The sequence below is a fragment of the Lithobates pipiens genome, unplaced genomic scaffold (assembly GCF_037356315.1).
Source record: "Lithobates pipiens isolate NorthernLeopardFrog02 unplaced genomic scaffold, aLitPip1_a1.2 Scaffold_8, whole genome shotgun sequence".
Lineage (NCBI taxonomy): Eukaryota > Metazoa > Chordata > Amphibia > Anura > Ranidae > Lithobates > Lithobates pipiens.
This window is the reverse complement of record NW_027507903.1, coordinates 83,544,148-83,558,378: the sequence shown is the minus strand read 5'-3', so window position 1 is coordinate 83,558,378 and position 14,231 is coordinate 83,544,148. Positions and strand designations below refer to the sequence as shown.

The window sequence follows — 14,231 nt, the reverse complement described above, 5'->3', positions numbered from 1 at the left end:
CACCCTAAAGTGGAACTTCCGCTCATCGGAACCCTCCCCCCCCCCCTCTGGTGTCACAATTGGCACCTTTCAGGGGGGAGGGTGGTACAGATACCTGTATAATACAGGTATCTACACCCACTTCTTGGCATAGATATCCGCAGGTATTTATGCCACTTCCTGTGGGACCCCGCTGTCTGCTGGGAAACACACAGATCCCAGAGACTGTCCTTATTGCGCAGTGGGACTCACGCATGCGCAGTAGGGAACCGGGAAGTGAAGCCGCAAGGCTTCACTTCCTGATTCCCATACCCAAGATGGCGGTGGCAGCACCCGAGAGCCGTGTGACAGATCGGCTTTGGGTTCCAACATTGCGGGCGCGCTGGATGGGTAAGTGTCCATATTTTAAAAGTCAGTAGCTGCAGTATTTGTAGCTGCTGACTTTAAAAAAATAAAAAAAACATAACTGGGTGATGCCCCTGGAATCTGGAAACCAAGGAAGTAGACAAAGGTACTCCAGTGATCTCCATTGATTTCAGATCCTGCGCTAAGCAACTGCCTGGCTGCATTTTGAACACAGGAGGTCACTTGCTCGGCACAGGCTCCATTCAGAGATTGCTTTGTACTTTCTCAATTAATGTAAAGTGTTCACTGATTGGACAAGGTGGGAAGGCTGGACAAGGATGTCATATTCTGAAGGGAGCACTGCTATTATCTTATTTATAAAAAAAAATAAAAAAAGAAGAATAAACTTACTCTGCAGTGATTGGCGCTGTAGGAGTTTTTGGTATGTTCACGGGTTCACTAAAGGAGAAAAAAGTAGTATAAGTGATTGGCTTTATATGAAACATTGATAACTACAGAACATTGCTGTAATTGTATATAGTTGTCTAAAAATAACTCTTATATACCAAATGATTTTGGGTGTGTTTGAAAAGCAGTATGAACGCAGTATGAACGCAGTATGAACGCAAATTCACAAAAAAAAATAATGCATTTCAAAGAGCCTAGTTTATCCCTCTGCAGTGCTTTTATGTGCATTTAAAAAAAGTAGAGAATGCTGCATTTTGAACAGAGCGCACTGCAAGCATGCATAAATGCACATAAATGCACTGAAAATGCACGCAAATGTATGCACACGCAGTGCAAAAAAAAAAAAATACAAGTATTTGAAAAGGCACACTGCAAACCTATGTATGCACACGCATTGCAAATGCATGTAATCACAAATGAAGAAATGCACATCAAATGCGAGGATCGTGGTGTAACCAAGTTTTTTTTTTTTTTTTTTTTTTTATAATTGACAATTTTTATTAGATTTTAGCATTTTCAATACAAAGGTATAAAACATATTTGAGGGAGGAAAGAGAGAGAGGTGGGGATAACAAACAACTCTGGAGAGGGTATAGGCAGCCATGATACATCGTGATTAACACAAAGTCTAATGGCATAGTTAGCCAGGTTACAGCACTATAGAGGAGAGGGACAGAATGCTGGAGAAATAGCAGTAAGAGCTTCTCTGTCAGAAATTCCATTAGCATGTTCTGTTATTTAAGATTGCGTGGCCCTGCTTTTCCAGAGATTAAAAAAAATAAATAAGGAAAAGGGGGGAGTGAAGAGGAGAAAAGAAAGGGAAAGAGATATAGAAAAGCTCCAATCAGTTGGTCTTGTCTCTCCTGGGCTCCAAGTGCTTACGGGGGGGGGGGGGGTCTTGTGGAATCAAAGTGGATCTATCTGTTGGTGTCAAGGATCCCGTGTTGCCATGCGTCAGTCTGCCCAGGGTGTAACCAAGCTTATTTACACCAGATGCAGTTGAGCCCATTTTTAAATATAGTAAAAGAGCATGTACGGTACAAGAAAAATGAATGTATTACACTATTGTGGTGTATATATGTGTGTTTTTACAAAAGTATAGAATTCTGCATTTTTTCAAACAGTTTTTCTTTAAAAATACCTGAACACACTGCGAACATGATAAAAACACAGTGCAAATGTCCATGCAGAACTAAACACTGAATGCAGTGATTATGGAGTAAACAAGCCCTTAAAGCTTACAGGGCTATGAATTTCAGTTTGACAACTCTGCTTTTGTCCTCCCGATTTTATGAATTATCCCCTGCATCACAAAACTAGTTATAACTAAGAGCACTTCATCAGGGTAGTGGTACCATATTTTATTGTACCTGGGCTGACCAGTATATGACATTTTGAAACCACTCTTGGACTGTCAGGGGGGCATGCCAGTAAACAAGATGGCTCCTCTAGGTGGACTTCTCTGTATCTTCACATGCTAATCCATATTCCTTCTCTTGTGCGTAGGAATTAGGCACATGCTTATGTGCACATAAATGCACGTGTGTGCACCAATGCATGCATCCAAGCATGCTCACGTGCACCCGTGACAGATAGTGCTCTAAACTGGGCAAGTGCTCAGGTTCAGTGCTGCTTTGTCTTCTGCCTTCTGTGTGTACTGAGAACCTGTGATCCTGTATCCCGACTCCAGTTACTGACCCAGCTTGTCTTGACTACTCCCTGAACTCTACCTGTACTGACCTCAGCTTGTCTTCTGACCACCGGTTCTGCCTACTTAATTTGCTGCTGTTTCACTGATCGGCTCCTGACCTGGCTAATATCTTGACCACGCTTTTGAATGTGCCCCTGTACCTAATCTGTCTTGCCAGTGTATGACCTGGCCTGCCTAACTCTGCTATTCCTCCTGCTGCCACTGGGATCTGCCTGCCACCTGGCTGTGTCCGCTTATACACTGCCTGCTACGAGTATACGCCTCGCCTGCCTGCTGTTGCCAATACCAGCCTGCTTCAGTCTGCTGTTCACCAGCTGCCACCCAGCCTGCCTGCTTCACTGAAGACTGCTGCAGACTACCCCTGCCAGGCGTGGACACCTGCTCTGCTCACATGACTTACAGGCACTCATGCCACTCTGCTCTCCTACACCCTCTGTTCAGACTATCGGGGGCCCTGAGTCAAAGGTGTAAGAGAGGCCTTCCTTATCATATCAGGCTCTGCTACCAAGTACATGAAATGGACCGTCAAGAGCTTTAAAGACCAATGTACATTGGATGACGGCCTTGATGTTGCAGTATATGTAAAACCAGACAGCTTTGTCTCATTTGGAGGATTTTCTTTCACTTCCTGTCCATGTAGTCTTAACAGGAAGTTAGCAGATATCTTTCCAGTGTGAGGGATATCCCCTTAGACAGTTGTCCTGGGAAAAAGTGTCCACATTTGAAGATTTCCCCATTTTCCTTTCTTGTTCTGGTTGCAATTCAAAATTTTGGATTTACCCTCACCTTCATTCCCAGTGACATTGGTGATTAAAATCAAGGTGGTTCACACTGGAGCACACATGTTCTTATACATTCCATTTTTGTCAGCCCATTACTTTCATAGTAACACAGTTTATTAAATGAAGTTAGAAACAACACATCCAATGCACTTACAAAGGATGACAAATTGTCAGGCACATCTAAGGTGTTCTTGGCCGCCTCTCCTGCATCACAACCATCATCAAAACAAGGATTTCCTAAAGCTCCTATTAACAGTCCAGTGTACCCTCACTGAAGCTGTCGTGGCTCAGCAGCATTTGCAGGCACCTACTGTGCATTTGCAGCATAGATGTGTTCTGGCCACCTGGTGGAATCTTGGCACGCTGCAGCAACCAGAGTGCTAACAAACTGTCAAACATTGGATATACTCATTTATTTAGTCATTTTATTTATTACAGGTACTTATATAGAGCCATCAATTTACACAGAACTTACATTTATTGTATATTCACATCAGTCCCTGCACTCAAGGAGCTTACAGTCTAAGGTCCCTAACCCACATTCTTGCATACGCATACTAGGGCTAATTTAGACATAAACAGGAGCCAATCAACCTACCGGCTTGTCTTTGGAGTGTGGGCGGAAACCCACGCAGGCACAGGGAGAACATGCAGACACCAGGCAGGTAGTGCAGTGGTTGGGATTCAAACCAATGACACCAGTGCTGCTAGGCAGAAGTGCTAACCACTTAGCCACTATGCTGCCTATTCAGCTTGTCAATAGGCAACAACTGAACCTCTAGAACAGAACATCTGCTAGCAATTTTTTTTGGTTTGTTTCTTTTTATTTATTTTCATGGGCTGCCAAACGAGCTAGCATGCACTGCATATAATTGCAGACTCATGTACCAAGCAATGCCCTCCATTGCTGCACTGCACTGGCCATGGTCTTCTTTCTGCATTTGGACTCTTCAGCTGATCTGCATACGCTCAGTGTACAATTAAGCAGTCAGGCATTGAGAAGCATTTATGAAAGAAGAGACCAATACAAACCCCTCCTGTCAGTCTTTTTTTTATTTCTGAGTTCAATTCTGCTTTAAGCTCATTATGCAAGCTCCTTTAGATTGATCATCAACTATGTATTGCAATTCATGGTCTCTCTCTCTTTTCCTAAATCACTTGCAACAGACTCAGTTGTGCCTGTGATAGATTCACCCGGGACAGAGGCTTCTGGAGGGAACTGAATGCTAGCCTCCTGTAAACTGATTATGGGCCCTGGATTTTAAGAGAACAATACTCTTTTTGAGGTGTATGTCTGGGGACCCTTCAAGTAATATTACTTTGGATTCAAGTCCATGTCTCCCCAAGACACACAAACTCTGGGATCCCTGTATAGGGCCTAGCTGCCATATTAAAAATAGTGACTGCTTCATACTGTTGGGACTCATAGCAGATGCTGATGTCATCAGCAGGCTACCTGTCTGGGGTTGTTTGCTATAATGTGTTTATTGCAAGTAGGTCTACTGAACCTACTAAGGGTTTTCCACCCATGGTTTATTGTGCTAACTGAGCTATTGTCTTCTGTACACTACCCGTGTGGTCAGTGTTTATACTTAGGCTGGGTAATTGACTAGTTAATTAGCTCATGTTAATTTATGTTTCTGGTTACAGTTGTATTATTAGGGTAATGTGATACAAAGGGGGGAGTGTCTTTCTCAAGTGTATATAAGCTGTATTCCTATTCATGTGTACTCCAAAACTGGGGTTGCCTGGTTCTTGGGATAACTATAGCCAGATCCATTGGTCTTGTGTTCCAGAACTTGGGAAGCAGTTTCTTGTTGGAGATACCTGACAGGGTGTCCCAAGTCTGCCACACTACCTAAAGGTAGTGTGACAGACTTGGGACACTACTAAAAGACTTGGGACACTACTAAAATGCTCTTCAAAAGCTTGGTCCAGCATATGCTTGTGCTCAAAATTTTAGAAGGAAGTTTAGCATCCTCAAGCTAGCATACTCTGCTCAGATCTTAACAGGCAAATTTGTGTCCTCAAGTTACTTTTAAAAGTTGGAGTATCCCACAGTTACCTTGAAACTATCCAAGTTCAAGTTCTACATTAAATCATCAGAAAAGCATACCCCTTAACTGTTCATTGAACCAAAGGAGTGATTGTGACTGTGTGCCTGGTTGTGGGGCAACCATGGCAAAAGACCATAGGGACCTTAAAATGTAGGCTCCTGTGGGAGTGAGCGCTGCAAAAACAGATAATGAGCAGGCTTTTATTGCAGAATACACTTGCAATGTCTCTTCTGCAATAAAATGTCCCTACCTGCCTGTTCGCTGTGAAGCACAGCTTACAGTGCCAACCTCTGCATGTCATATGCAGGAGTGATGTTGTTCTATGCTAGCCAATGAAGACAGCCAAATATTTGCAAGCAAGAGAAGATGACAATTGAAAAGGTGAGTATTAAGACTTTTACTTCCACTTTAGTTTAAAAAAAGTGTTAGATAGAATAAACAGTTCACCAGACTTTGTACCCTGTACAAAAATCCCTTTATAAACATCTATTGGAAAGACAAAATAAAACAGGAATTAAAATGTGTTTGCCAAATGGCATGGTGTAAGTCTGGCTGTATAATCACATCTGCATATCATGCAACTGATCCTTTTCGACCCCCACACAATCTAAAAGTTTGACTAAAGCCCAGAACACACGGGCCGAATGTTGTGCGGCATCAGCCGGTTCAATAGAAACCGGCCGACATTCGGTCCGTGTGTATGGGGCATGACCAAAAAAGGTCTTCTGATCGGCATCTGATCATCGCTCTCAGCTGATTAGTGTGTTCTGGCGGGGGGGGTCTGTCAACCTGTCAGAACATATTAGCTCAGCAGGGGAGATCGCTGTACTAACATTGAATTGTAAGTACAGCGGTTCCTCCGGAGCCCTTCAGTTTCTTTTTGTTCGGTTGAATGGAAAAAAAAAAAACTACTATTGTATACCAGGCTTAAAGCTGGCCGTACACTAGTAGACTTTTGAACAAGCATTTGAATGTCGTTCAACAGTACTTCAAAAACCTTCCGTTTTAGAATGAAATTAACAAAAAACACATTCAGGGTTAGAAATTAGTTTGCTCGGCACTGAAAACAAACGTCCATTTGACCCCACTAACGATTACAAAAACAAAAAACTTTCTTAAAATTTAAATATTTTTAATGAAACTCTACTGTGTGAATGGCCAGCTTAACAACTTCAGATCCGGAAGGTTTCACCCCCTTCCTGACCAGGCCATTTTTTGCGATACGACACTGCATTGCTTAAACTGACAATTGTGTGGTCGTGCGATGCTGTACCCAAATAAAATGTATGTCCTTTTTTCCCCACAAATAAAGCTTTTGGTGCTATTTGAACACCTCTGTAGTTTTTATTTTTTGTGCTATAAACAAAAAAAGACTTTCTGCTATAAACTTATCCAATAAAAGAAATGTAAACAATTAAATTTCTTTATCAATTTAGGTAAATATGTATTCTGCTACAGTACATATTTTTGGTAAAAAATATCCCAATAAACGTATATTGATTGGTTTGCACAAAAGTTATCATGTCTGCAAAGGATGGCATATTTTTAGGATTTTTTTTTTTTACTAGTAATGGCTGCGATCAGCAATTTTTAGCAGGACTACGACATTGTGACGCACAAATCGGACACCTAACTGACACTTTTTGGGGATCAGTGACATTATTATAGATATAGATATGTACACACACACACACAGACACAGTTGTGCTCATACGTTTACATACCCTGGCAGAATTTATGACTTCTTGGCCGTTTTCAGAGAATATGAATGATGACACAAAAACTTTTCTTTCACTCGTGGTTAGTTTTTGGCTAAAGCCATTTATTATCAATCAACTGTGTTTACTCTTTTTAATTCATAATTACAACAGAAACTACCCAAATAATCCTGATCAAAAGTTTACATTCCTGGTGATTTTGGCCTGATAACATGCACACAAGTTGACACAAAGGGGTTTGAATGGCTTTTAAAAGGTAACCATCCTCACCTGTGATCTTTTTTGCTTGTAATTAGTGTGTGTGTATATAAAAGGTCAATGAGTTTCTGGACTCCAGACAGACCCTTGCATCTTTCATCCAGTGCTGCACTGTCGTTTCTGGATTCTGAGCCATGGGGAAAGCAAAAGAATTGTCAAAGGATCTGCGGGAAAAGGTCGGTGAACTGTATAAAACAGGAAAGGAATATAAAAAGATATCCAAGGAATTAAGAATGCCAATCAGCAAGTTCAAACTCTAATCAAGAAATGGAAAATGAGGGGTTCTGTTGAAAGCAAACTACGGTCAGGTAGACCAACTAAAATTTCAGCCACGACTGCCAGGAAAATTGTTCGGGATGCAAAAAAACCCCACAAATAACTTCCGATGAAATACAGGACTCTCTGAAAACATGTGGTGTGGCTGTTTCAAGATACACAATAAAGAGGCACTTGAAGAAAGATGGGCTGCATGGTCGAGTAGCCAGAAAAAGTCGTTACTGCGCAAATGCCACAAAGAATACGCCAATCAACACAGAGACAAGCCTCAAACCTTCTGGCACAAAGTAATTTGGAGTGATGAGACCAAAATTGAGCTTTTTGGCAAAAAAAAAAAATGCTACATTTGGAGAGCAGTAAACAAGGCCTGTGATGAAAGGTACACCATTCCTACTGTGAAACACGGAGGTGGATTGCTGAAGTTTTAGGGATGTGTGAGCTACAAAGGCACAGTAAATTTTGTCAAAATAGATGGCAAGATGAATGCAGTATGTTATAAAAAAATGTTGGAACATTTGCATTCATCAGCCAGGGAGCTGCGCATGGGACGTACTTGGACATTCCAACATGACAATGATCCAAAACACAAGGCCAAGTCGACCTGTCATTGGCTACAGCAGAATAAAGTGAAGGTTCTGGAGTGTTCATCTCAGTCTCCTGACCTCAATATCATTGAGCCACTCTGGGGAGATCTCAAACGTGCAGTTCATGCAAGAATTTACAGGAACTGGAGGCTTTTTGCCAAGAGGAATTGGCAGCTTTACCACCTGAGAAGATAAAGAGCTTCATCCACAAATACCACAAAAGACTTCACACTGCCATTGATGTTAAAAGGGGCAATACATGGTATTAAGAACTGGGTATGTAAACTTTTGATCGGGGTCATTTGAGTAGTTTCTGTTGCCATTATGATTTAAAAAGAGTAGAGCAGTTGATTAATAATAAATTGCTTCAGCCAAACACTAGCCATGAGTGAAAGAAACGTTTTTTGTGTTATCATTCATATTCTCAGAGAAACAACTGTATATATATATTCTGTGTTCTGTGTTCTGTGTTCTGTCCAGTGTCCTGCATGCAGTTTTATATTATAAAAACTGTTCTTTATGCCTGGAAACTGGAGATTGTCCATAGCAACCAAAACTGTCCTTTTACATCAAAAATGATTTTAGACCAGCTAGAAAACAGCAATAATAAATTGGAATTACTCAAAGAAATGAGGGATAGTGATTTGTGGGGAGATCCGTCATCAAATACTGAAAGGTAATGACAGTGACAATTCAGCAACTGAGCAAATTTCAGTGTTTTTGATTTGATTACATTATTGAATAATTTGTATTATTGTTATATTATTATTTGGTATAATTATTTATAGTTATTTATGATTACATTTTTCAAACTTTATCATACCCGGGATGTCTGCTAGACTCTGGTTTGGACAGATTTAAAGCGGAGGTCCACCCTAAAGTGGACCTTCCGCTCATTGGAATCCTCCCCCCCTCCGGCGCCACAATTGGCACCTTTCAGGGGGGAGGGGGGTGCAGGTACCTGTACAGTACAGGTATCTGCACCCACTTCCGGGATAGCTCTCTGCGGAAAGGGGCGTAGATTACGGCCTTTTCTGAAAGTCCCCCGCTGCCTGCTGGGAAACACACAGATCCCAGAGGCAGCGGGTCCATCCTTATTGCACAGCGCGACACTTCCTGATTCCCATACCCAAGATGACGGCGGCAGCACCCGAGAGACGATCGAGAGATCGGCTTCGGGTGCCGACATTGCGGGCGCGCTGGGCGGGTAAGTGTCCTTATTTTAAAAGTCAGCAGCTGCAGTATTTGTAGCTGCTGGCTTTTTAAAAAAAAAAAAAACGGCGGAACTCCCGGCGGACTCCCGCTTTAAGTGAGTTATTCCTAAAAATTACAGGACTACAATATAAAACACCAAATTTTCATGCAAAATAATTGTACCGCTTTCAGCACCTAAAATCGGAAATAATCATACCGCCAGGGAGTTTAATGGGAATTTGTGGAAATGGAGGTGTCAGCAGGAAATTTGGTATTGTCCTCGAACCGATGTTCTGCGGACCCTTAAGTGGTTCCGCTGATATAATTTTGTGTTGGTTCAGTAGTGCCTCCAAGGATCAGCAACCTGGGGATCATTATTGTTACCCGTATTTTTCTAGATTTCTGTTCTAAGTAATGCTTATAGGTTGTTGTTGTACCGCTTTTAGCACCTAAAATCCAGAATAATCGTACCGCCAGGGAGGTTAAAAACCTTTTAAGTATAGTATTATGCATATATTAGTCTATTTTACATGTATTTTTTTGTTTAGCCCTATAGTTCTTTTTCAGGTCATTTGTAAATGTTCACACCTCTTCCTGTGTTCTACACAAATGCATCACTGACAATAAAAATGATAAAACAATGGCTATTTTAAACCCATTTATATAGGCAGATGAGAGGTTTGTAATAACCAACACATATCAGTGTGTAGAAAGGAATGCAATCCAAAAGAAAACACGTTTTAGTAGATTTCAAAAGCTGGTAAGTCCAGTTTGTTTCAAAATATGAGGCTTTATGTCAGCATGATACACACGAAACAGTTTACATGTTTTTCAGGTTAATCATGTATGTCAGTCATTACTGACTACCGGCAGTCATGACTACTAGAACAATTAATGTGACTGTCCATGTGACAACAAATCAATATAAAAACACATGTAGTTCAAGTATTACTTAAAGGATAACTCCACTTTCGTGGGGGGAAAAAAATAGCAAATAAAGAAAAAATAATATAGCATATACAATTGTGACACAAGTCATATTGTAATTGAAGGTTATTAAAAAATATCTTTATCTATTGTTCCTATTGGAAATATCTATCTGGATATTTCCAATAGGAACACGTCTTAAGGGATGCAGGCCCAACAGCTTTCCTCATTAGTACCCTGCAGCTGCTGCAACTGATTGATAATTAAGAAACCACTCCCATTAGACTCACTTGGCACAGGGGCACAGAGGAACAAACAGTGATTATTTCAGAATAACAAAAAGGTAGGAATCTGCATCAAACTTTGTTAAAATTCTTGCAATGTACATAGATCACCCATAGGGGAATGTTTTTTTTTCTCAACAAAAGAAGAGTTACACTTTAAAGATTATTTTATGGAATCTGCATGAATCTGCAACCATGTAACAATAAGAGCCCCAAGGGAAAAACATGCAATAAACACTTGAAGTGTATCTAAAGCCAAAACATTTTTTAGTTCTGGAAAGTGGTGAGTGCACGGGATCCCCTTTAGGTGTTTATTGCTGTCTTTGTATCAGTCAGGGAAAATTAGGGTAGTGTTCCTCAGGGAGCTATGAAAGAGTTCAAATTAACTATTTACTGCCAAAGACAAATCCTGACTTTTAGCCCCTGTGACAATGAACCCCAGGACACAGTGGGTGAGATTTACTAAAACTGGTGCACACAGAACCTGGTGCAGGTGTGCATAGTAACCAATCAGCATCTAACTTCAGCTTATTTAATTAAGCTTTGACAATAAGGCCCCTTTCACACTGACGTTCCGTTCAGGCCCGCCTGTCAGTTTTTCAGGCAGACCTGAACGGGTGCTCCATAGAGCTCTATGGAGCGTCAGATGTCAGCGGTGACATGTCCGCTGACATCCGACCCGCTCCGATCCGAAAAAGTGTAACGGAGGAAAAAGCTATTTTTCCATCCGTCTGCGGATCGGATCGGGTGACGACGGGCACTGCGGTCCGTCGTCATCCGATCTCCCATAGGGGAGAGCGGCGCTGTGACAGGTCTGTCCCTGCGCAGTGTGCAGAGACGGACCTGTCATCTCCCTGCTCAGCGGGGATCGACGGAGCGATCCCCGCTGAGCAAACGGATATCCAGAACTGATCCGCCCCTTGTGAAAGGACCCTAAAACCTAGAAGCACATTGTATATTTTGTACAGCTGCATTATATTCTGCGTGCACCAGTTTTAGTAAGTCCACCCCACTATGTCCTGGGTTCCATTGTCACAGGGGCTAAAAGTCAGGTTTTTTTTCATTTCTTTGTTTTTGGCAGTAAAGATTACCATTCATACAGTATCTCACAAAAGTGAGTACACCCCTCACATTTATATTTTATTATATCTTTTCATGTGACAATACACTTTGCTACAATGTAAAGTAGTGAGTGTACAGCTTGTATAACAGTTTCAATTTGGTGTCCCCTCAAAATAACTCAACACACAGCCATTAGTGTCTAAATCGTTGGCAACAATAATAAAATATTTACACAAATGTGAGGGGTGTACTCACTTTTGTGAGATATTTTAAATCTGGTAAAGCCTTTCAGAGCTCTCTGAGGAACACTACCTCACATACTCTGATCACGAGGTTGCTCAGGTTCTCAAATAATGCTACAATTGGATTTGGGATAACACACTGTGCACATACCCAACAACTTGGGCCTTAGACAGGACTTGCTGCTTCAACTTTCATTGTTTCCTGCTGCTTTCCCCCAGCAGGATCTGCTTTAAGGGCCAGTTCACACCAGATGCCCACCTGTTTTTTTCTGCACCAATACACTCAGTTCCGGTCAGTTTCTGCACCAGAAACCAACCCGGAAACTGACTGCATGGTGTGAACTAGAGCCATTGGAATACATGGAATAAAGCCCACGGAACTGCATCTGGTGTGAACTGGCCCTAAAAGAGACAGGACAAGCTGGACATAGATAGATCAAAATTTGGTCGGTCCCTGCTGAACCATGTGTGGCTGCTCCGGCTTGAATGAAAGCCGATCTAATGAATATTGTCCAATGGGCTTGTTAGAAAAATGTTCTCAGTCAACAATTGCTGCTAATGGGCTACAGCTGCTGATTAGTGTATTCTGACAGCAGTGAGTCCCCGCTGTCAGAATACAATGTCTCAGTGGGAATTTCTCTATCCATCTCAATTGTGTGGATGCAAGAATCTGTTCATCTTTTTTCGTTCAGCCTGCTGGCTGAATGAACAGAAAACAATCCACCCATGGCCAGCCCTAGTTCCACTGTGATTGTCCTAGTTATCAAGCAACCTGGGATACCTCTTACCTTGCATAATGGACTCGTTAATGGTGGCCACCCCTTTGGTTCTGATCTCTAGAATACAGATTTCTTGACCAATTTTCTCTACCACTACCGAAAATAAATTATTATTGTTTACCTCTGTTGGAGATCACAGGATGTCTCCGCATCTTTGGTCTCCGGTATTTCCTTTGGCTGATTTGCCATTAAGTACTCCATCTTGTCTTGTAATTCATTATTCTAAATAAGACCGTAAATTGCATCAGAAAAGTTTTAAGCCTGCATTCACGGTTTTGTTTTATCCATACAAAAAATAAAGTCAAACATGCCTTGCTGCATACAAGATTTAGTTTATTTTGTTCGAAGTTGCACTAGTGTAGTGTGATTAATCCTAAATGTACAGGTTAAAATTAAAAATCTGAAAACAAGACAATGCTTTATGACATGAGTCACTTTATACTGCTGATGATCATGTATTTAGACTAAGACAGCCAGAACAGCCCCAATAATAGGCTTCCGTCGCTACACTTCAAGAAAGGGAGGTGTACAGTTATTCAGTCAAACAAAGGCAGCACTGTACACCAGCTTATACTTGTCACGCATTACAACACTGCTGCTAATTTGAGAGAATAGACCCAAAACTGTAGTAGTAATGACCAGAAAAACACCATGAAGCCTAACCTTATCCAAAGCAAATAGACCATAATAAAGCCTATTGATGTGACGCACTAAGAAGCTACAAATGACTGCTATTGGCCTGCAAGTGAAGTCATCTTCAAATAGACCAGAGGTTCCTCATTGTGGCCAGTTTACCAGTGAATCATTTATAAACAAAAACTGTAAAACCGTTTTTTCATCATACCTCTCCTTCCAAAAGTGCTATCCTTTCCAGCAGCTGTTGAATAAGCAAGTCTTTGTAGTGGACTTTTTTCCTTAGAAGCTCGATCTGCATTAAATAGAAAATCAGTTTTCAGTATTAATTCTGTATTTTATTTTATATATTGCTTTATCAGAGCATATAACCAGCTCCATTGGCCTGTAAAGCCTACTACACAATATTCGTTTTTTTTTTCATTCAACTTAGCAGGGCTGAACGGAAAAAGAAAAAACTGACAGCTCCGGAGGAGCCACTGTACTAACCATGCGATGTTAATACAGCGATCCCCCCTGCTGTGCTATTGTGTTCTGACAGGGGGATGCCCCCACCAGAACACTCCGATCAGTGCTTAAGTATAAGGCAGAATCAGGTATTTATACTATTTTATGTAAAACATATTTACTATATTGTTGTTTTTTTTTTGTTTTTGTTATGTTGGTTGAACTGGATAGTGTATTTTTTTCAAAGAGATTAACTATGTAACTAATGAACCAATGAACTAAAGGGCCAGCTTTCAATGTGCAAGTTATAGTGATACTAAACTCATATATTTTTTATAAAACAAAGTATATCCAACATGTTTAAATATAATTACAAATGTACCTTCTGTCTTCCTTCATTTCACCTCTCAAATGAAAACTTTTTTTCTGCTATTCTCAGACTTCCTGCTCCAGGGTGGCCAAGTATGTTCTTCGTGCCCCCTTTG

General features: G+C 41.1%; 1 protein-coding gene across 3 annotated transcripts in view; it reads right to left on the bottom strand.

The window, feature by feature from the left end:
• Window positions 1-14,231, bottom strand: part of MYZAP (myocardial zonula adherens protein) — a 154,502-nt gene that overhangs the window by 8,969 nt on the left and 131,302 nt on the right. For all 3 annotated transcript variants that reach the window (XM_077473102.1, XM_077473101.1, XM_077473103.1), the window contains 3 exons: window positions 13,511-13,594; window positions 12,788-12,888; window positions 736-783 (listed from right to left, as the gene is read on the bottom strand). In XM_077473102.1, the coding sequence (XP_077329228.1) occupies window positions 736-783; window positions 12,788-12,888; window positions 13,511-13,594 (233 nt within the window). The remainder of the gene's footprint in view (window positions 1-735; window positions 784-12,787; window positions 12,889-13,510; window positions 13,595-14,231) is intronic.